At 38.2% G+C, this 22939-nt stretch overlaps 1 protein-coding gene across 17 annotated transcripts in view; it reads left to right on the top strand.

Annotated features, from left to right (window-relative positions):
* CPLANE1 (ciliogenesis and planar polarity effector complex subunit 1) overlaps positions 1–22939 on the top strand; it is a 150025-nt gene that overhangs the window by 48894 nt on the left and 78192 nt on the right. For 13 of the 17 annotated variants that reach the window (XM_054487076.2, XM_054487082.2, XM_054487080.2 and 10 more), the window contains 10 exons: positions 235–399; positions 3174–3312; positions 11354–11463; positions 11624–11782; positions 12813–12921; positions 14126–14417; positions 15509–16448; positions 18206–18354; positions 19014–19180; positions 19749–19831. In XM_054487076.2, coding sequence (XP_054343051.1) covers positions 235–399; positions 3174–3312; positions 11354–11463; positions 11624–11782; positions 12813–12921; positions 14126–14417; positions 15509–16448; positions 18206–18354; positions 19014–19180; positions 19749–19831 — 2313 coding nt within the window. The remainder of the gene's footprint in view (positions 1–234; positions 400–3173; positions 3313–11353; positions 11464–11623; positions 11783–12812; positions 12922–14125; positions 14418–15508; positions 16449–18205; positions 18355–19013; positions 19181–19748; positions 19832–22939) is intronic. The other 4 variants (XM_054487081.2, XM_054487077.2, XM_063664736.1 and 1 more) reach the window with 2 other exon arrangements.

Raw genomic sequence — 22939 nt, 5'->3', positions numbered from 1 at the left:
TCTGAGACAGGATGTCACTGTGTGGCCCAGGCTTGAGTGCAGTGATGCAATCATGGCTTACTTCAGCTTCCAACTCCTGAGCTCAAGCAGTCCTCCTGCTTCAGCCTTCCAAAGTGCTGGGATCATAGGCGTGAGCCACTGTGTCCAGCCTCATTAGCCTATCTTTATTTTCATTTTAACATTCTAAATTTTCTCAATACTAGCCACTAAAATGGATTGTTTTATTTTCCTCAGGAAGATGGTGATGATCTTCTTTTAAAAACTGAAAAAAATAATCGCCAGAAGGTATCTGGAATCCTTCAGCGTGTTCTCCTGCTTTTCCGGGCAGCTCAGTGTTCTTTTCCTGTAGCACAGTGGTATATCTTGCAGTTGAGGTGGGCAAGAAAAGTCATGCAGAAGGTATGGAAATATCTTAGTCATTTACGTGCTGTGTTAGCTGAAATATACTAATATTTATATTATTGTTTTTATAATTGTTATATTTTCCCAAGGAGTCCTGCCCTATAAATCCATAAATTTCAGGTTTATTCATAAACAGACCAGATTCTTCCTGTTGAAAGGTGAGGACTCTGAACTGGGTCTCTAGGTTAGTTCCACGCTGTCTGGCAAAAGATAGTGTAATCTAGTCCATTAATTCCAGGGAATTACAGTTATTTTTTTCCAACTCCCATCATTAAAGATTGAAACTCAGTCCAGGGCTTTCTCCCAGTTCTCCTTGGGGTGTTGTCTGTGTTCTGTGGGGGCTTCTGTGGGTTGAGAGAATGGAAAGTTATAGTTCATTCTCATCTGTTTCCATCCAGTAGCCTCCACTAGTCAGGGTCTCCCCCTTGCTATTTTCTGAGATGTGCAATTCAGTTTGATTCCCAGGTGTTCATCCCCTTCTATATTGACTTCAGCTAAGCTGTCACTTCATTCTTATCAGGTATCTAGCCAGATAGGACACCTGGTAGGTCTCTTTATCTAGCTGAAAATCCTTTATATGCCTGCTGTGTCTCTTGGAAATGTGGAAATAAATTTCATCATCTCCAAATATTTTTAATTCAGCCTAATTAAAATTAAATTTAAAACAATATAATTGTTTTTAGTAGGAACCTTTGGAGAGACTTTGAGAAGTTATCTAAAAGTATTTTTGAAAATCAGCCTTTTTTAGAGAAAAAGAAAGTTTGTGAAATTTGGATGTAGTTTCTATAAAAATATAAATTAAAACTGTACTCATTTTATATTTTGGCATCACAATGGAAACTGAAAGAAGATAGTGGTTGGTTGCCAGGGGTTAGGGAGAAGAGGAAGTGGACGGTGACTACTTTTGTTTTTCTTTTTGGGGTGATGAAAATGACCTGGAATTAGACAGTGATGATGGTTGCCTAACTTTGTGAATATACTAAAAACCACTAATTGTACACTTTTAAAAGATGACTTTGATGGTATGTGAGTTATAGCTCAATTAAAAAAATGGTGCTGAAACAAAGATTCTGAACCATATTAGTTTTCTATTACTACCCTAACAAATTAACACAAATTTAGCAGCATAAAATAGCACCCATTTAATATCCCACAGGTTCTGTGCATCAGAACCACCACAGGGTGGTTCAGCTAGGTCTCTGCTTAGAGTCTCACAAGGCCAATCAAGGTGGCAGTGGGGCTACATTCCTTTCTAGAGGCACTAGGGGAACATCCGTTTCCAGGCGCATTCAGATTGTTGGCAGAATTCAGTTGCATGTGGCTGTAGAACTGAGGTCCCCCGTTTCCTTGCTGGCTCTCTCTCTGCCTCTTAGTACCATCCTGGTAGTAAATGCCATTAATGTATTTGACAAGAAGTCTGTCGTTAGCATGCTTCCCAGGAGATTTGATTAGATTGTGTCTTTCTGGAAGTGACTAGCAGAAGGAGAAAATCAATTGCAAGCCTGCTGTTAATGCTTCCTTCCCAGGTTTATGTCTCTTAGAGCCCTTTCCTAAAACATGGAAATAAATTTTATCATCTCCAAATATATTTAAATCAGCCTGTTATCTGTAGAAGCTCCCCCTCTTTTTATTCTTGATTTGTTAAAAAAAACTAGGTAATTTTTCCTGCACTATATTCTAGATTTGTCTGATCGTTTCTTCATTTAGTGTCGTTTAGCTTGTTTCTCTTTCTTTTTTTTACCCCTGTAACCTGGTCATTAATCTGTGCTCATTGAGGTAGAGAGGTTTAAATAGATTGAAGTTCAAATTTTCTTTTTTTTTTCCTTTTTTCTTTTTTGAGACAGCATCTCACTCTGTCGCCCAGGCTGGGTGCAGTGGCATGGTCTCGGCTCACCGCAACCTCCGGCTCCCGGGTTTAAGCGATTCTCCTGCCTCAGCCTCCTGAGTACCTGGGACTACAGGCACCTGCCACCTCGCCCAACTAATTTTTGTGTTTTTAGTAGAGATGGGGTTTCACCATGTTGGCTAGGCTGGGCTCAAACTTGACCTCAAGTGATCTGCCCACCTCGGCCTCCCTAAAGTGCTGGGATTACAGGTGTGATCCACCTCGCTTGGCCTCAAATTTTTTTAGAAATGAATCTTTCATAAGTATTGTGCACTTCTCTCTTGCACGTGGCACATGTGTTTGCTTATTTTAATTTTAGGGATGAAGAGATTGAGTTTGGATCGTGTCACACCCTCTAGCAAGTATCCCCGTCAACCCCTCAGCTTTTTACTCTGTTAGCATTTACTAATGATCCTTGCCTAGAGTCATTATTAGGGGTTGCCAAATGGTGTCTTTCTAATTCTGCCATTTATAGATTAGTTTTTTAAAATTTATGTATGTAGGCATAATTTTTTTGTATTTGTTTTAGTTATTATATACAGCTTTATTTGGGATAAGATTAAGATTCTTAGATTTCTTTATTTTCTTTGCTATGCCAGTGAGGAAAGCCAGGGAAAAATAGCATTAAATTCTTCTTATACAGGCAAAATTGTGACAAGAGAGTGCAAATGATTTACTTAAAACCTTTTTTTTTTTTTTTTTTTGAGATAACAAGCTAGTGACTTTCCTGAATTAAATTTGTAAGTTTCTGAAAATATAGCTGATTTCATGTGCTGTGTTTTCCATTCTGTGTGGCTTATCTTACCTGCCTGATTCTTTTATAGTTTCTTTTAAATGTGATTTATACTGCTGATAATTAACATATTCGGTTATTCTTTACTTTTAGATTCGAATGAAAGGATCCCTTCCTTCACTGAGTCCTTTTCCTCAGTCATTACTTAATTACTGTAAAGGAGGTATCTCATTTTTTAGACCTGGAGCAGCTGGAGACCACAAGCTTGATGAAGTTTCCATTAGAGCAATAGGTTTGTCCAAAATGAACTGCTTGCTTTGAGTATGAATAATGGTATATTTTTCATTTGATTTGGGAAAGTATTGACTCTTCAAAGTACAGTATGCTCTGATATTTTACTTTGTGTTTACAAGTAAATATTGTACTTTAACAGCTATGTATATACATATGTGATATATATGATAGTAAGTCAGAAATTTATTATATAAACAAATTGTGATACCTATTACCTTATGTCATGCTTCATTATTTAACTGAATTTTTTTTTTTTTTTGAGACAGAGTCTGGCTCTGTTGCCCAGTCTGGAGTGCAGTGGCCTGATCTCAACTCACTGCAACACACCTCCTGGGCTGAACCTATCTTCCCACCTCAGCCTCCTGAGTAGCTGGGACGACAGGTGCACAACACCACACCCAGCTAATTTTTGTATTTTTTGTAGAGGCAGGGTTTTGCCATGTTGCTCAGGCTGATCTTGAACGCCTCAGCTCAAGCAGTCTACCTGCCTTGGCCTCCCAAAGTGTTGGGATTGGAGGCATGAGCCATTGCGCCTGACCTAAATTAATTTCTTAATTCATGGTCTGTGTCCAGTTATTTGCATAACAAGTTTAAAAAGAAGTAAAACTTTAGATATCATTTCACTCTTTTCTCTTTAATCCTTCCTTAATCCTTATCAGTTCTATTTATATTAAGCCCTGATCTGATCTTTTTTTTTTTTTTTTTTTTTTGAGATGGAGTCTTGCTCTGTCTCCCAGGCTGGAGTGCAGTGGTGCGATCTCGGCTCACTGCAAGCTCCGCCTCCCGGGTTCCAGCTATTCTCCTGCCTCAGCCTCCCAAGTAGCTAGGACTACGGGTACCCGCCACCGTGCCCGGCTAATTTTTTTTTTGTATTTTTTAGTAGAGACGGGGTTTCACCATGTTAGCCAGGATGGTCTCGATCTCCTGACCTCATGATCTGCCTGCCTCGGTCTCCCAAAGTGCTGGGATTACAGGTGTGAGCCACCGTGCCTGGCCAGCCCCGATCTTATCTTTATACTTTGATTAAAATGTTTATTTTAGAGCTGGGCACAGTGGTGTAATCTCAGGTACTTGGGAGGCTGAGGTGGGAGGTTGCTTGAGTCTAGGAGTTTGAGGGTCTTGTGTGCAATGATTGTACCTGTGAATAGCCACCGCACTCCAGCCTGGGCAACATAGTGAGAGACTGTCCCTAAAAAAAAAAAAAAAAAATTTATTCTTAACTCACTCACCCTTAGTGTAATCTTACATGTCCTGGGGCTCAGATTGTCTGTTTTTCCAACTGAAATGGCATTGAAATGCTTCTTGATTGCTTCTCTCACCTGTCATGAGCTTAGTTTCATAGACTCTTCATTCACCATAACAAAAGGGCCAGGCAGGTGTCATCTGAAAAAGTATGTACGATCTCATTTATTTCTTAAAAATCTAGGTCTGTAAGAAGTGAGTTAAATTCACAACAATCCCAGTTAAAAGATATTTGTTCATAAATAGGGACATAGTCCTTTGAAGTGACTTAAATAAAGATTTGAACATATATTTTTAATATTTTCATTTTGATCCTGAGTTCTACTATTTAATTATTCTTTTGTTTGATTTGGTCTCTTGATTGTTGAGAAGTGATTTGGCTAGATTAAAAAAGTTTCCTTTCTGGCTGGGCGTGGTGGCTCATGCCTGTAATCCCAGCACTTTGGGAGGACGAGTTGGGCGGATCACAAGGTCAGGAGTTCGAGACCAGCCTGGCCAGCATGGTAAAACCCCGTCTCTACTAAAATATGCAAAAAATTAGCCAGGCATAGTGGTGTGCACCTGTAATCCCAGCTACTCGGGAGGCTGAGGCAGGAGAATCACTTGAACCTGGGAGACGGAGGTTGCAGTGAGCCAAGATTGCGCCATTGCACTCCAGCCTGGGTGACAGGACGAGACTCCATCTCAAAAAAAACAGAAAAAAAAAAGTTCCTTTCTGGCCAGGTGCGGTGGCTTATGCCTGTAATCTCAGTACTTTGGGGAGGCTGAGGCAGGAGGATTCCTTGCGCCCAGGATTTCTAGGCTGCAGTGAGCTATGATCTTGCTACTGATCTCCAGCCCGGGCGGCAGAGCGAGACCCTGTTTCTTTAAAACAAACAAACAAACAAAACAAAACAAACAAGGTTCCTTTCCCTAGTTTGTTACCTAAAATAGTAGATTTTAACTCTTTATTTTATTTATTTATTTATTTTTGAGATGGAGTCTTATTCTGTCACTCAGGCTAGAGTGCAGTGGCATAATCTCGGCTCACTGTAACCTCCGTCTCCTGGGTTCAAGTGATTCTCCTGCCACAGCTTTCCCAGTAGCTGTGACTATAGGCACCCGCTGCTGCGCCCAGCTAATTTTTGTATTTTTAGTAGATACGGGGTTTTGCCATGTTGGCTAGGCCGGTCTTGAACTCCTGACCTCAGGTAATTCACCTGCCTTAGCCTCCGAAAGTGCTGGGATTACAGGTGTGAGCTACCATGCCTGGCCCAGGATTTCACACTCTTTTGAAGTTTTTTTATTATGGAAAATTTAAACCAAAGTAGAGATGTATAAGCACTCGAGTACCTCTCACCCACTTGCAACAATTGTCAACACATGAAAGCAAATCCGAGTACATCATAAGTACAATAAGTACTTCAGTATATGTAGTGAACAGATGAAGTTTTGTTGTTGTTGTTGTTGTTGTTTTTGAGTTGGAGTCTTGCTCTGTCGCCCAGGCTGGAGTGCAGTGGCATGCACAATCTCAGCTCACTACAACCTCTGCCTCCGGGTTCAAGCAATTCTCCTGCCTCATCCTCCTGAGTAGCTGGGATTACAGGCGCCGGCCACCACACCCAGCTAATTTTTGTATTTTTTAGTAGGACGGGGTTTCACCGTGTTGGTCAGGCTGGTCTTGAGTTCCTGACCTCGTGATCCACCTGCCTCGGCCTCCCAAAGTGCTGGGATTACAGGCGTGAGCCACTGTGCCCAGCTCAGATGAGGTATTTGTTTTTTTTTTTTTTTTAACGGAGTCTAGCTCTGTTGCCCAGGCTGGAGTGCAGTGGCATGCTCTCGGCTCACTGCAAGCTCCGCCTCCCAGGTTCCCACCATTCTCCTGCCTTAGCCTCCTGAGTAGCTGGGACCACAGGTGCCTGCCACCACGCCCAGCTAATATTTTGTATTTTTAGTAGAGATGGGGTTTCACCATGTTAGCCAGGATGGTCTCAATCTCCTGACCTCGTGATCTGCCCGCCTTGTCCTCCCAAAGTGCTGGGATTACAGGTGTGAGCCACCATGCCCGGCCAGATGAGGTATTTTTTAAAACCATAATTCTATTATCATGACTGACAAAATTTACAATAAATCTTTAATATCGTATATAGTCAGGCCTGCTTAATGATGGGGATACGTCCTAAGAAATGTGTCATTAGACAATTTTGTTGTGTGATCATAGGGTATACTTAGACAAAAATAGCCTAGTACACACTGAGGCTGTGTGATACGGCCTTTTGCTTCTAGGCTACAAACCTGTACAAGAGGATTGCTTGAGCCTAGGAGTTCAAGGCTATTGTATGCAATGATTGCACCTGTAAATAGCCACTGCACTCCAGCCTAGGCAACATAGTGAGGCCCTGTCTCTAAAAAGAAGTGTTGCCATATTGAATACTGCAGTACTGAATACAGAATGGGACTACACTGAATACTGTAGGCAGTTTTAACACAATGGTAAATATTTGTATATATAAACATATCCAAACATTGAAAAGGTACAGTAAAAATACAGTATAAAAGATTTTAAAAAAATGGTAAGTATGGGGCACTTACCATGAATGGAGCTTACAGGACTGGAAGTTTTTGCCCCAGGGGAGTCAGTGAGTGGGTGGTGAGTTAATTTGAAGGCCTAGGACATTACTATACACTGCTGTAGACTTTATAAACACTGTACACTTAGGCTATACTAAATTTATTAAAACTATTTTTCTTCCATAATAAATTAACCATAGATTATTGTAATGTTTTTACTTTATGAACTTAAAAAAAATTAAAACCTTTTTGACTCTTGTAATCATACTTGGCTTAAGAGACATACAGTGGCATAATCATAGCTCACTGCAACCTCAAAGTCCTGGGCTCAAAGGATTCACTAACCTCAGCCCCTTGAGTATTGGGACTACAGGCGTGAGCCACTGTACCAGCTAATTTATTTTTTAGTTTTTGTAGAAATGGGGTCTCTGTTGCGCAGGCTGGAGTGCAGTGGTGCCATCTTGGCTCACTGCAGCCTCTGCCTCCCGGATTCAGGCATTTTTCCTGCCTCAGCCTCCTGAGTAGCTGGGACAACAGGCGTGTACCACCATACCTGGCTAATTTTTGTATCTTTAGTAGAGATGGGGTTTCACCACGTTGCCCAGGCTGGTCTTGCCCTCCTGAGCTCAAGCAATCCGCCTGCCTCTACCTCCCAAAGTGCTGGGTTTACAGGTGTGAGCAACTGCGCCTGGCCTAATTTTTTTTATTTGTAAAATAGAGACATAGTCTTACTATGTTGCTCACGCTGGTCTAAACTCCTGGGCTCAACCGATCCTCCCGTCTCAGCCTGCCGAAGTGCTAGGATTACAGGTGTGAGCTACTGTGCTTGGCCAGGCTTTTTTCTATTGAAAAATTTTAAAGTTTATTTTTTACTGTTTAAACTTTTTTTAAAATTTAAACTAAGACAGAACATATTCATTAGTCTAGGCCTACATAGGGTCAGGATCATCAATATCTCTGTCCTCCACCTTCACATGTTGTTCTGCTGGAAAGTCTTCAGGGGCAATACCATGCTTGGAGATGTCTTCTCTTATAACAATGCCTTCTTCTGGAATAACTCCTGAAAGACCTGCCTGAGGCTATTTTACAGTTTTTTTTTTTTTAATAAGTAGGAGTATACTCTAAAATAACGATAAAAAGCGTAGTATAGTAAATACATAAACCAGTAACAGTTTATTATTATCAAGTATTATATACTGTATATAATTGTATGGGCTAGATTTTATATGACTGGCAGTGCAGTAGGTGTGTTTACACAGTTGTCACATAAACACCTGAGTAATGTGTGGACTATGATGTCGTGATGTCTCTAGGTGACAGAAATTTTTCAGCTCCGTTATAATCTTATGGGCACACCATAGTATATGCGGTCTGTCATTGACCTGAATGCCATTATGTGGCATCTGACTATATTATCTATCCCATGTTTAAATTTACTTGATAATCTCAAATATGTCTTTTCTATAGTTTTTAAAAAAATCTCTGTCCAATCAAAGTCCACCACACATTGCATTTTGGTTGATATATAAATCTTTCTCTTTTTATAGTGTGATAATAGCTCACTGCAGCCTTGACCTCCCAGGTTCAAGTGATCCTTCTACCTCAGCCTCCTGAGTAGCTGGGACTACAGGTGTGCACCACCAGGCCTGGTTAATTTTTTTTTTTCATTTTTTCATAAAGACAGGGCCTCACTTTTTTGCCCAAGCTGGTCTCAAACTCCTGGGCTTAAGCAGTCCTACCTTGACCTCCCAAAGTGCTGGGATTACAGGCAGGAGCTATACCATGCCTGGCCTATAAGTCTATCTTAATCTATAAAAGTTTCCTTGCCCCCATTCTTTTTCATGCCCTTTATTTATTGTGGAAACTAGATCATTTGTCTGGTAGAACCCATTCTATTCTGGTTTCAGTTGATTACATCTTTTTGGTATTCAAACATTTTTGACCATGATTTAAAATAAGTGCAGATTTTATAGCAAGGTAATACGTGCACACACCCGTATGAAGTTGGAATGAAAATTTAATAAACTACCTTTACTCTTACTGTGTGCAATGCACTCTTCTTTTCTTTTCTTTTTCTTTTTCTTTTTTTTTGAGACAAAATCTCAGTCTGTCACCCAGGCTGGAGTGCAATGGCGTGATCTCGGCTCACTGCAATCTCCACCTCCCTGGTTCAAGTGATTCTTCTGCCTCAGCCTCCCAAGTAGCTGGGATTACAGGTGCACACCACCACGCCCAGCTAATTCTTGTATTTTTAGTAGAGATGGGGTTTCACCAGGTTGACCAGGCTGGTCTCGAACTCCTGACCTCAGGTGATACACCCACCTCATTCTCCCAAAGTGCTGGGATTACAGGCATGAGCCACTGCGCCCGGCCGCAGTGCACGCTTGATATATTCTGTTGTATTCTATTTTAAAAAGATGATTGAGAGGCACTGAATTGATTTTATAGCCTAGTAACTAATAATAGGTTGTAATCCACAGTCTGAAAAACACAGATAAAGGATGTTTTTAGATGAGTCGCTGTTTAGTATGTTGCTGCACTGTATCTTGCTAGTTCTTGGCCTTAGTTCTATCCCAGCTTGCCTGTGAAATATGAAATAATGAAACACATCTGTCAGTAATGATGCCTTTCTCAAAAGATTGGGCCATGCTCCCCTGGCAGACTCTATGAGAATCTGATGTGTGGGGTGGGCTGTAGTGTGAAAATGCTCATTGGAGACCCTGATAGTCCCCCTGGGGCCATGTACCCACCATCCTCTCTCACTATTGGGATGAACAGAATGTGTAGAAGACCTGCTTTCTGCCCACTTTCCATAATGTCAAACTGTTCTTTTTGACGTTGTAATATTTATTTTAAAAAACATATTAAATAGCTCCCTAAAGAAAATGAAAATACTGACTACTAATATAAAAGTCAATTTATTGTAAAAATAAGGCTTATTTAAAAAATTAAGGCATAGGCTGGGTGCGGTAGCTTATGCCTGTAATCCAAGGCAGGTGGATTACCTGAAGTCAGAAGTTTGAGACCAGCCTGGCCAACATGGTGAAACCCTGTCTCTACTAAAAATACAAAATTAGCCGGGTATGGTGGCACATGCTTGTAGTCCCAGGTACTTGGGAGGCTGAGACAGGAGAATCACTTGAACCTGGGAGGTGGAGGCCAAGATCACACCACTGCACTCCAGCCTGGGCAAGATAGAGCAAGACTCCGTTTCAAAAAAATAATCGTAATAAAATAAATAAAAATAAACAATTAAGGCATAAATGAATGAATACTAAATTTTAGAGTATTATCTTTCTTCCTCCAAAGGAAAAGTTCCTATATTTTTCTTTTTCCAGAGACGGTCTTGCTATTGTGCTGCTAGAAAGAAGCGTGTGCAAGTGTCTTTTTCATATAATGATTTCTTTTCCTCTGGGTAGATAACCAGTAGTGGGATTTTTGGATCAAATGGTAGATCTACTTTTAGTTTTTTAAGGAATCTTCACACTGTTTTCCATAGTGGTTTTACTAGTTTACGTTTTCACCAGCAGTGTGAAAGTGTTTCCTTTTCACCATATCCATGCCAACATGGAGGCTGGTCTCAAACTCCTGGGCTCAAATGATCCTCCCACCTCAGGTGTCCAAGTAGCTAGGAGACAAGGTCCTGCTCTGTCTACAGAGCCTACACCACCCCGTTGAAAAGGTTCTATTAACCATAGAACATGAGATGGTTTTCACTTAATTGGTCACATGTTAACTATAATAGAAATTTAAGATTAGCAGAAGAGTGAAAACTTGTTTTGATAGCTGGATTGTGAGCCCATGCATTGTGTATAGTTAAGTCCTGATGCTCCATACAATGGAACACCATATTGGCAACAAGAAGACTTAGTATATTACCACTTGAAAAGATATCTAAGATATAGTAGGTGAAAAAAAAGCTAGTTGCAAAGCAGCATACATAGTATGATTTTATATATCTTTGTGTACTTGTATTGCTTTTAATAAAAAATTATTTACTATTAGAAATTGTTTTTAGTATTAAAAATGTTTAAACATAAATGAATATCTGTTAGTGACTTATAAGTCAATCTCCATGACTTTGATATAAGGACTTTTATATAAATTTACAATGAGCTTGTGTTCGTTTTATAATTAATGAAATAAAGACCTTTATTTTGAAAAAAATGATCAGCAGAGGTGGAGTTGTTATAATATTAATGTACATACTCATATGATTTTCTTTCATATTTGTGTTCCTGCTTTAGGTTGCTTCAGAGAACTTTGTGCTCTGTGTTGGATGCTGCATGTCCGTGATAAGTTATCCTATAGTTGCAGGCAATATCAGAAAGCAAGAGAAAATGTAAAAGGAGAAAAGGTATTTACCAGGGCAAAAATAAGAAAAATGAACACACGTTACTTGGGAAATTATTGTTTAAAAGAAGATTTTATTGTTTGTAGCAAAACTTTCTTTTGAACTCATTCTGGTCTACCATCTAAATTAAAAAGGAAATGAATGTTTTTCAATATCCTTTTAGGACCTTGAAGTGGAGTTTGATTCTTGTATGATTGAGCACTGTCTTAGTGCGGTGGAATGGGCTTATAGAATGCTGCCTTTCTCTCGGTTTTTTAATATGGAAGAACTTATTCAGGATATAATTTTGAGCCTTATTGGAGAACTGCCACCAATCAGAAAGGTAATGTGCTTGTAGGTGAAAGTAAACTACATCAGAATCAGGGACTTTAAAAGATTTTTATTTAATTTTAATTAAGGATGATATTGCCTTTCTTTGGCTTATTTCACTTAGCATAATATCTTGTGGGTTCAAAAAGGTAAATATTGTAGGACCTCACTTATGTGTGGAATATAAAAATTTTAAACTCACGGAAGCAGAGAGTGGAATGGTGGTTGTCAGAGGCTGGGGATGTGGTGGAAATGGGCAGATCTTGGTCAAACGGTACCTTTCAGTTATAAGATGAATAAGTTCTAGGAATCCAATGTACAATATAGTGACTATAGTTTTTTTTGTTTGTTTGTTTGTTGTTTTTTTTTTTTTGAGACGGAGTCTCGCTGTGTCACCCAGGCTAGAGTGCAGTGGCGCGATCTCGGCTCACTGCAAGCTCCGCCTCCTGGGTTCACGCCATTCTCCTGCCTCAGCCTCCCGAGCAGCTGGGACCACAGGCGCCCGCCAACACGCCCAGCTAATTTTTTGTATTTTTTTAGTAGAGACGGGGTTTCACCATGTTAGCCAGGATGGTCTCAATCTCCTGACCTCGTGATCCGCCCGCCTCGGCCTCCCAAAGTGCTGGGATTACAGGTGTGAGCTACCGCGCCCGGCTGTAGTGACTATAGTTAATCGTAGTGTATTGTTTACCTGGAATTTGATAAGGGAGGATATTACAATAGTAAATGTATGTATTGATGGATGTGCTAATTAATTTGACTATGGAAATCAGCACAGAATTATACGTATATTAAATCATCACATTGTACACCTTGAATATGCACAGTTTTTGTCAATTACATATTTTAAAATAAAAAAGTAAGTTGATACTAAACTCCTATTAGCAGACAGATAGATGCTCAGAGAGAGGCTTTGACCTGACTTCAAAAGATTAGTAAGAAATGTGCATTTATATTTTGAGTTAAAGTAAAATATTTGTGGAATGGAAGAAAAAAAAAAGAATGATGTTTCTCATAAAACTTAAACAATTTTTTTTCTGAAGGTAGCAGAAATTTTCGTGAAAGCATTTCCCTATCCTGAGGACGTGAGGGTTCCTTTAAGAGACAAATATCACTCTCTTCACCAGAGACTCAGACACTGTGTTGTGAAAGGTATTATTTGTTGTTTCTCAGATAGCTAATAGATAAATTGTGGAAGGTTCCCTTTTTGTTTTGAAAATATTTATTTACTGTTGCTTGTGTGTCTATGCATTTTTGCCTCTTCCTTGAGATAGGAGTATGAGAAGGTAGAAACATTTCTCCATTGCAGAAAGACTAATCTCTTGCTTTGGAAACAGATGGCAGCTGACTTCGGCTCATGGCTCTGTCAGTCAGTAACTGTGCGATCTTAGGCAAGTTGCTCAGTCTCTCTGAGCCTCACATCTTTATTTGTAAAGTGGGCATAGTATTACCTGCTTTATGATGTGTATTCAGAGAGGATTAAGTAAGATAATATAAAATGAGCATATAGTGCTTTGTATATTGCAAGTATTTGTTGAAAACAAGTAATTTCCCTTTATGGCTATTTATGCTTCTAATTTTGTTCTTCAAAATTAGAATACACACATTTCTTATTGTGGTAAAATACATATAATATAAAATTTACCATTTTAGCCATTTAAAATATACAATTCATTGACATTAAGTACATTTACAATGTTGCGGAATTTTTAAAGAATTAAAATTACCCTGCTTTTTAGAAGTATAATTCAGTATTTAAGTCCAGGTATGTCCAGTGATTTTGTATTATTCTATTAATATATTGTATTTGTGATTTGTATCTTTCTTAATACTTTTTTTGACATCCTCTAAAATATTCTGTTTATGTATTAAATAATGTTTTAAAATGTTTCTATAGGCAGCCTTGAAAACCTTCCCTTGCTATTGTTTCTTATTACTTGTAGTAAGAAAAATGTCCTTGATTTTTTTGGCTAGAATTATCCTCATTTTATCTTATTCTGTATGTGAGAATGGAAAAAACATTAGTTATTCTTTTTATTAAATATAATTATCCTTCTGAGTTTTAAAACAGTTATATCACTTAAAGTTTTTTTTCCAGGGCATACTTTTTCTTCATGAGCTCTAGGTTCTGTCTCTTTTATTGTGTTCTTTAATGGACCTTCTTTAGCTTCTGCAGTTCTACTTTAAAATAGCTTTCCAGTAAATACTGAAGAAAACACGACCAGTAAGAATGTGGAAATAAGCCTTAGTCATCAGTTAGGTTTCTTGTCCCCAGGAGGGACCAGAGTTGGGTCTCCTATGTCTCGAATTGAAACATTTTTATGAACACAAAGACTTTTTATTCTTTTCTTTCCAGGACCCCAGACTGAGGAAATGATGTCTGTTGTCATGCATTCTATCCAGAAAGTGAGGGTGAAAGCTCTAAAACGTGTGCAGAGAAATATAGGCTCTTTTGAAGTGAATATATGGGAACCAATTGAAGAAGAGAAACCAGATGAGGCTCCAGGTTTTGACAGATATTCCCTGGGGACTAGTTTGAGCAGAAGTACACTCACAGAACTGGGGGATTCTGTGGTTCACAGTGATGCAGATATGTTCTCTGAAGCTTTGTCGGTTGAAGAAAAAAGTAGGATAAATATCTATCAAAGGTACAATTGAGATCTTTTAATCACAGGCATTCACTTCCTTTGAAAAGTAGCTTTCAGGCATCTGATGAGCTGATTTCTGGTCCCAGCAACCCTCACTGATTGCGCTATTAATAATATGAATGATAAGTGCTACCCCCTCCACTCATAAGAATATTAGGAGTATAAAATGAGACTATACTTTGAAAATTTACTTTAAGTATTATTGATATATGAAATAATTTTGCCATCTGAAATTATAAAATCAAAGGAGTAGATGAAATTCTGCACTTCACTGGAGGACTTTCAGTTTTTTTTAGTAGTCTTTAGACTTAAACAGTTTGAGGTTACTGAGTTAGCCATATTATTTTTAAGGAAATTTTTTCCTTAAATTTCCTTAATATTTTTAAGGGAAATATTTCAGGGAAGGAAATTGCCTCAATCAGAAGGGATGGGATGCTTTCAGCCCAGGTGGCCAACACCTGTTCTCTTACTGAGGGAACTAAGGATCTGTGTTCTGCCCTAAGAACCATGTTGAGAAGAAACATTTAAAAGGAGTTGTGGTTGGGCAGTTAAGGTGTCTGCCCAACAGGTTTCATAGCAGCTAAAAGTGTTTAGAAAAAGTTCCCAGTTTTTGTGTGGTAAAACAAAAAAGGACAGTCTTGCTTATTATGCATGGTATTAGGGGAGCTGAGCGGGCAGATGCAAGAGAGAAACAAGAAATCCTAAATTTTGTTGTATATCAGTGGCTTGGAGTTTTTGTTGACTTTGTATTCCTAAAATCTGACCCATTAGAGGACTATTTCTTTTACCCACAGAAAAATCATTCATGTTCTTTTATAGTGAAATTTCTGTGGACACATTTTAATCTCTTCTAATACAAATTTTCCCTTTTGATATTATTTTTTTTTATCTCATAGTAGAAATGTTCCACTCTTGAAAACACTTAGAAATCATTTAGTCCCACTCCCTCGTTTGAAATGTAGGTAATTGAGGCACACAAAATATACATGACTTAATCATTGGAGAGAATTTTTCATGTCAATTCTAAGATCAGTTTTAGTGATTAAATGATCTTTAATTTTGTCTTATTTTATTTTATTTTTTTGCTATAGAAATGCCCCAAATCACATGGAATTAACATCAATTGGTAAACCCACTGATAAAAAGAAAATGTGTAATCAGAAAGAAAATCCTACAAAGAAAGAAGATCATGAAAAGTTATCACAAAATACACTTCCTGTAATAGGGGTTTGGGAATTTGAACGTGATGATGATGAATATATTAAATTCCTTGATCTGTTTTTGAGTTACATTCTTGAAAGAGACCTACCTTACTCCAGGGATGCTGGCATTCCATTTCTAACTAGTTTTTCTGGAAAGCTTAGAGAACATGAACTTAATTCTTTACTTTTTGATGTACATACAACATTAAAACGACGTCAGAGCAAAACTAAAAGCCAGAATGTGTTTAGAGCTGGTTCTTGCTTTGTTGTTGCTCCTGAGTCCTATGAATCAGAAAAATCATCCTCTTTAAATGATAAATATGGCATGCATTTAGGAAACCAGGAACTTTCATCATCAGTACTGGTTAATCAAGGGATCAAACCTTTTTTACAATATCCTTCGAATGAAGTCAGTAAGAATGAAGGAATGAGTGGATTATTTGGTTTAAAACAAAAGTCAATTTACAAAATACAAGATGACACTAGAGAGAAGTGTCTAATCCAGAGATCATCAAACCACATTTTTTGGACTCCCAAGTCCATTAAAACTAGAAGATGTATTTTCAAAGCTATTCAGTGCAATGATATTAACCCTCAAGAAGATCTTCCTTTAGCACTAAACACATTTGGCAGTATAGGAAGACTGCTGGAATGGATGATAAGGTGGTCTGATAGAAGGCTACTCTGTGATTCTGGTATAACTGAGTCATCCTCTGAGTACAGTCCAGTAATTCATGTAAAGACCTCTACAGCTGCCATTCTTACATCATTATGGCTTTTGCAACAACCCTATTTTGCTACATATAAGGCAAAAAATGCCATTGTTAAGGTAAGCGTATCAATTGTTTATTACTTACAAATGAGAATTCTCATTTTAGATTAAAACTATGTTTACATTTCCCATCTATTAAAGAATCATTAAATAATAGAAAATTAATGACAATGTTGATTATAATCAGTATCTCCTATTTTTTTCTTCCAGTGGTTCCTTTAATTCTTAACAATAAAGTGCTTTCAGAGAGGCTGTGAGGTTTTGAAGTTTTATGTGTATTTATAAAAAAGAAAAAAGGGAAGGAGATAATTTTAAGTGATATTACAAGTGGTATTACACTTATATTATTTCTCCTTTCAGTTTCAGGTTTTGGTTCAGATGAAGAAGGACTAGGTGCCTCTCTAGTTTTAATTACTGATGTCTCATCAAGTCCATTAGGGGATCGTTTTTCTTATACTCTCAGGCCAGAAGAGGTTGGAGAACCAAACACAGAAAGGCAGATGGGAGTCAGTAGAGGAGTTAGTGTTTAATTAACTATTCTTTCTTCCCTAGTCAATGGCAAGTGCTTTTATTCCGAAGTAGTTTATTCTAGGCTGAAGGATGTGAATGTGAGTGTGTACGTGTGTGTGTGTGTATGTGAATATGTGAATTTGTTTCCTTTTATTTTTTACTTATTCATTTTTTGAGACAGAGTCTTGCTTTTTGTTTTGTTTTGTTTGTTTTTTTTGAGATGGAGTCTCACTCTGTCACCCAGGCTGGAGTGCAGTGGCGTGGTCTCAACTCACTACAACCTCCACCTCCTGGATTCAAGTGATTCTCCTGCCTCAGCCTTGCGAGTAGCTGGGACTACAGGCGCGCGCCACCACGCCTGACTAATTTTTGTATTTTTTAGTAGAAATGGGGTTTCACCATATTGGCTAGGGTGGTCTCAAACTCCTGACCTTGTGATCCGCCCGCCTCGGCCTCCCAAAGTGCTGGGATTACAGGTGTGAGCCACTGTGCCTGGTCCAGAGTCTTGCTTTATCACCCAGGCTGGAGTGCAGTCTTAGGATCACAGCTGCCTGCAGTCTTGACCTCCTGGGCTCAAGTGATCCTTCCACTTGAATCTTCCAAGCAGCTGGGACCACAGGCTCATGCCACTATGCCTGGCTAATTTTTAAATTTTTTATAGAGACAGGGTTTCCCTTTGTTACCCAAGCTGGTCTCAAACTCCTGGGCTCAAGTGACCTTCCCGCCTTGGCCTCTCAAAATGTTGGGATTACAGGTGGGAGCCACCACACTAGTCCTTTTTTTCCTTGAGATTGGTTTCTGTTATTACAAGGTATACAGTTGATATGATACTGTGATATTGGTCATCCTTGAAATGTGTATTTCTAGGTAATGTATATGGAAATTTTAAGTGAGACAAAAGGGATACGTACCTTGCGTTTTTAGCTGCATGTATTTTTGTCTACTATGTCATTTTGAAATAACTACTGAATGTCTTTATGATATAGCAAAGGGAATGAAATGAGAATATTATAATTTTTTTGCCACTGTTTTGTGGCCTGAAAACAATGACAATATGCCTTACAAATTTGTAAGGCTGATTTCTTTTGAATGCTATTTAGGTAGTCTGATTTGCTTTTTCCAGTTAGAATAAAGACTTGATCATTGCTTCAGCAACAAATATTGAGTTGTAGAAATGCAGTAAATATTTGATAAATGAATAAGAGGTTTATTCAGAATTCCTGTAGAAAGAATGAATAATTTTAAAATATGGTGAAAAATAAAGGGTTCAATAGATACTAAATACTTTAAATGGTTTGCTTTAGATGATAGAGAATCGTGACACTGGGTGTCAGATTGGACCCAATATTGAAAGGGAGAGCAAATCAGATGCTGGCGGTTCAGTTGCAGTAGCAACTCCAGGTGGAACTGAGGAAAGAAATGGTCAGAATAAATCTTGTCAAAATATCTTGAAGTAAGTTGCTGATTATACTCTTCTTTTCAATATAAGACACGTGGTTTGATGGCATTTGGGCTTAAAGGGAAGATCAAACCCTTGAAAGTTAAAGGAATGAGCATTTTTTGAAGTAGAGGAGCAGGCAGTGAGCTCTCTGAGGTGCTTTAACAATTCATTGCAAATTGTATTTCTTCCCTCTTGGTCTAGCTTATATCTTCTGAGAGAGCAATTAATTCATCCTGAGAGATTCCTTTATCAATTTATTTCCCACATCAGAAGTTGAACTAATCCTTTCATCCATTTTTATATATGAAGCAATGCTAGGAGTAACATAGCTTTGAATACCAAGGCAAAAGCCATTATAGCATGGAGTCCTTTGTGAGAATGATAGTTTTAGATAAGTTGAAATTATTCCAATCATAAGAACTATAATGTTTAGTTATTTACTGAACAATCTTTACCTGAGCTTCTATGTATCAGAATTTTTTAAATAAAGATTTTATAAATATGAAACCAAAGTTTGTTCTTTGCTTTTAAAAAACTGAATTAAGCCGAGATTGCACCATTGCACTCCAGCCTGGGTGAGACTCCATTTAAATAAAAACAAAAAACCCAAAACTGAATTAGCTCTTTATCTCCAAGAATAGTTGTAATTTTAGTTGCTGCATTTTTTTCAGTAGAATGCCAACTGAAGCAAAAAATCCTGATATAGAAGAAATCAATGATGACATTATTTCCATCACTCATAATACTAAAAAAGAATTTATAGATATTGATGAGAATCTTTTCGAAGTAGAAGCATTTACAGAAGAGGAAATGGATATGCACATACCAGACTATGAAGGTCAGTTCATTTAGATAATCTATTTTTTTGGCTTTATTAATTTGAAATTGGTAAATAATATTATCTGAGATAACTTATTTAGTCTTATACCTAAGTTAGTATGTTTACAGTAACCTAAAATAAAAAGAGAATTAAATATTTATGAAATATTGAGCATATTAACTCTAATTTTGGTTTTAATAAAACCAAGAAGATCTAAGGTATTTTTATGTTGGTGCTCTTTTACAATTGTTGGGCCTCTTGTGCTGCTTATATAATAATTATGGTCTGTTAATTTCTGTGAAGCAACTCTATAAACCTCTCCCCAGCAGTCTTCCTTAAGACAGAAACTCTCAGAGCACTATGTGGAGTTAAACATACTGAATAATAAGGCTTCTCAAGGCTCATCTGGGATTTACCTGATGAAGATGGAATAGACTCCAGGTGTTTTGAAAGACTGTCTTTATAAAAACGATAGAAAGTATTTCTGTCATTATATTGTTTCTGGTAATATTCCCTGAGCCCTCTAAAAAGTCAATAGCTTATTTTTTAAATGATCAGTTTTCTCTTCATCTTCACTTATCGCTAGAAGACATTGAAGAATCTGTTGGAGGTTTCAGAAGTCCCAGTCTTGCCATTTGCATGATGACTTTACCACAGCAGTTAGAAGAAGTAAGTCAATAAATAGTGGATACAATTATTCATCTTTCATTTTGTGCAGTGTTTAAATTATACATGTTTTTATTCATTGTTATTAAATATATCAAAGCAAGGCTAGCTCTTAAAAATGCACTATGGGTTATAGAATATAGCCATGCTGTGTGGCATTTTTCTTTCCCTGAAATTCTAGTACAGTGTAGTAACATGTCCAATAATTTCAGGCAATGAAATTTTCATGTCATAAACTGCTGTAGCAAATTTATTTAATGAAGAGTAGCAAATGTGTCCTTTATTTAAAAAGTATGGAAGTATGGCCAAGCATGGCAACTGATGCCTGTAATCCCAGCACTTTGGGAGGCTGAGGCGGGAGGATTGCTTGAGGCCAGGAGTTTTAGACCAGCCTGGTCAAGAGAACAAGACTCCATCTCTACAAAAAATTAAAAAATAGCCGGGCATGATGGCATGCGCCTGTAGTAGTCTCAGCTACTTGGGAAGGCTGAGGTGAGAGGATCATTTGACTCCAGGAGTTTGAGGCTGTAGTGAGCTGTATTGTGCTACTGCATTCCAGCCTGGGCAACAGAGTGAGACCCTGTCTTTAAAAAAAAAATTAAAAAGTATAATTCAGCTGTAGTATACTTTTTATACATATATATACTTTTTGGTATTATTTTTCTCAAAACTCTATACACTGAATTTCCAGGGGGAACATAGACATTTCCAATTATTGTAACAATTCTGTGTTGGTTTTTTTTTTTTTGAGGTGAGGGTCTTGTTCTTTTGCCCAAGCTGGAGTGCAGTGGCACGATCATGGCTCACTGCAGCCTGTAATTCCTGGAATAAAGTAATCCTCTTGCCTCAGCCTCCCAAGTAGCTGGGTCTTACTATAGGTGCACACCACTATGCCCAGCTAATTTTTTTAAAAAAACATTTTTTTGTAGAGACTGGGCCTTGCTATGTTGCTTAGTCTGGTCTTGAACTCCTAGCCTCAACCTCTCAAAGTGCTGAAATTACAGGTGTGAGCCACCGTGCCCTATCTGTTGTAACAATTCTTTTTTATTTTTATTTTTATTTTTGAGACAGTCTTGCTCTGTTGCCCAGGCTGGAGTGCAGTGGTGTGATCTTGGCTAACTGCAGCTTCCACCTCCCAGGTTCAAGCGATTCTGCCTCAGCATCCCAAGTAGCTGGGACTACAGGTATGCGCCACCATGCCTGACTAATTTTTTGTATTTTTTTGTAGAGACGGAGTTTCACCATGTTGGCCAGGCTGATCTAGAACTCCTGACCTCAAGTGGATCTGCCTGCCTTGCAACAATTCTTTTTTTTTTTTTTTTTTTTTCAATTTTTTTTCTTTTATTTATTTATTATTGTTATACTTTGGGTTTTAGGGTACATGTGTGCAATGTGCAGGTTAGTTACATATGTATACATGTGCCATGCTGGTGCACTGCACCCACTAACTCGTCATCTAGCATTAGGTATATCTCCCAATGCTATCCCTCCCCCCTCCCCCCACCCCACAACAGTCCCCAGAGTGTGATGATCCCCTTCCTGTGTCCATATGTTCTCATTATTCAATTCCCACCTATGAGTGAGAACATGTGGTGTTTGGTTTTTTGTTCTTGTGATAATTTACTGAGAATGATGATTTCCAATTTCATCCATGTCCCTACAAAGGACGTGAACTCATCATTTTTTATGGCTGCATAGTATTCCATGGTGTATATGTGCCACATTTTCTTAATCCAGTCTATCATTGTTGGACATTTGGGTTGGTTCCAAGTCTTTGCTATTGTGAATAATGCCGCAACAAACATACGTGTGCATGTGTCTTTATAGCAGCATGATTTATAGTCCTTTGGGTATATACCCAGTAATGGGATGGCTGGGTCAAATGGAATTTCTAGTTCTAGATCCCTGAGTAATCGCCACACTGACTTCCACAAGGGTTGAACTAGTTTACAGTCCCACCAACAGTGTAAAAGTGATCCTATTTCTCCACATCCTCTCCAGCATCTGTTGTTTCCTGACTTTTTAATGATTGCCATTCTAACTGGTGTGAGATGGTATCTCATTGTGGTTTTGATTTGCATTTCTCTGATGGCCAGTGATGGTGAGCATTTTTTCATGTGTTTTTTGGCTGCATAAATGTCTTCTTTTGAGAAGTGTCTGTTCATGTCCTTCGCCCACTTTTTGATGGGGTTGTTTGTTTTTTTCTTGTAAATATGTTTGAGTTCATTGTAGATTCTGGATATTAGACCTTTGTCAGATGAGTAGGTTGCGAAAATTTTCTCCCATTTTGTAGGTTGCCTGTTCGCTCTGATGGTAGTTTCTTTTGCTGTGCAGAAGCTCTTGAGTTTAATTAGATCCCATTTGTCAATTTTGGCTTTTGTTGCCATTGCTTTTGGTGTTTTAGACATGAAGTCCTTGCCCATGCCTATGTCCTGAATGGTAATGCCTAGGTTTTCTTCTAGGGTTTTTATGGTTTTAGGTGTAACGTTTAAGTCTTTAATCCATCTTGAATTAATTTTTGTATAAGGTGTAAGGAAGGGATCCAGTTTCAGCTTTCTCCATATGGCTAGCCAGTTTTCCCAGCACCATTTATTAAATAGGGAATCCTTTCCCCATTGCTTGTTTTTCTCAGGTTTGTCAAAGATCAGATAGTTGTAGACATGCAGCGTTATTTCTGAGGGCTCTGTTCTGTTCCATTGGTCTATATCTCTGTTTTGGTACCAGTACCATGCTGTTTTGGTTACTGTAGCCTTGTCGTATAGTTTGAAGTCAGATAGTGTGATGCCTCCAGCTTTGTTCTTTTGGCTTAGGATTGTCTTGGCGATGCAGGCTCTTTTTTGGTTCCATATGAACTTTGAAGTAGTTTTTTCCAATTCTGTGAAGAAAGGCATTGGTAGCTTGATGGGGATGGCATTGAATCTGTAAATTACCTTGGGCAGTATGGCCATTTTCACAATATTGATTCTTCCTATCCATGAGCATGAAATGTTCTTCCATTTGTTTGTATCCTCTTTTATTTCCTTGAGCAGTGGTTTGTAGTTCTCCTTGAAGAGGTCCTTCATGTCCCTTGTAAGTTGGATTCCTAGGTATTTTATTCTCTTTGAAGCAATT

This window comes from Pongo pygmaeus, chromosome 4, assembly GCF_028885625.2.
Source record: "Pongo pygmaeus isolate AG05252 chromosome 4, NHGRI_mPonPyg2-v2.0_pri, whole genome shotgun sequence".
NCBI classification, from domain to species: domain Eukaryota; kingdom Metazoa; phylum Chordata; class Mammalia; order Primates; family Hominidae; genus Pongo; species Pongo pygmaeus.
The sequence above is the reverse complement of the archived record's forward strand: the minus strand, read 5'-3'. Positions and strand labels throughout refer to the sequence as shown.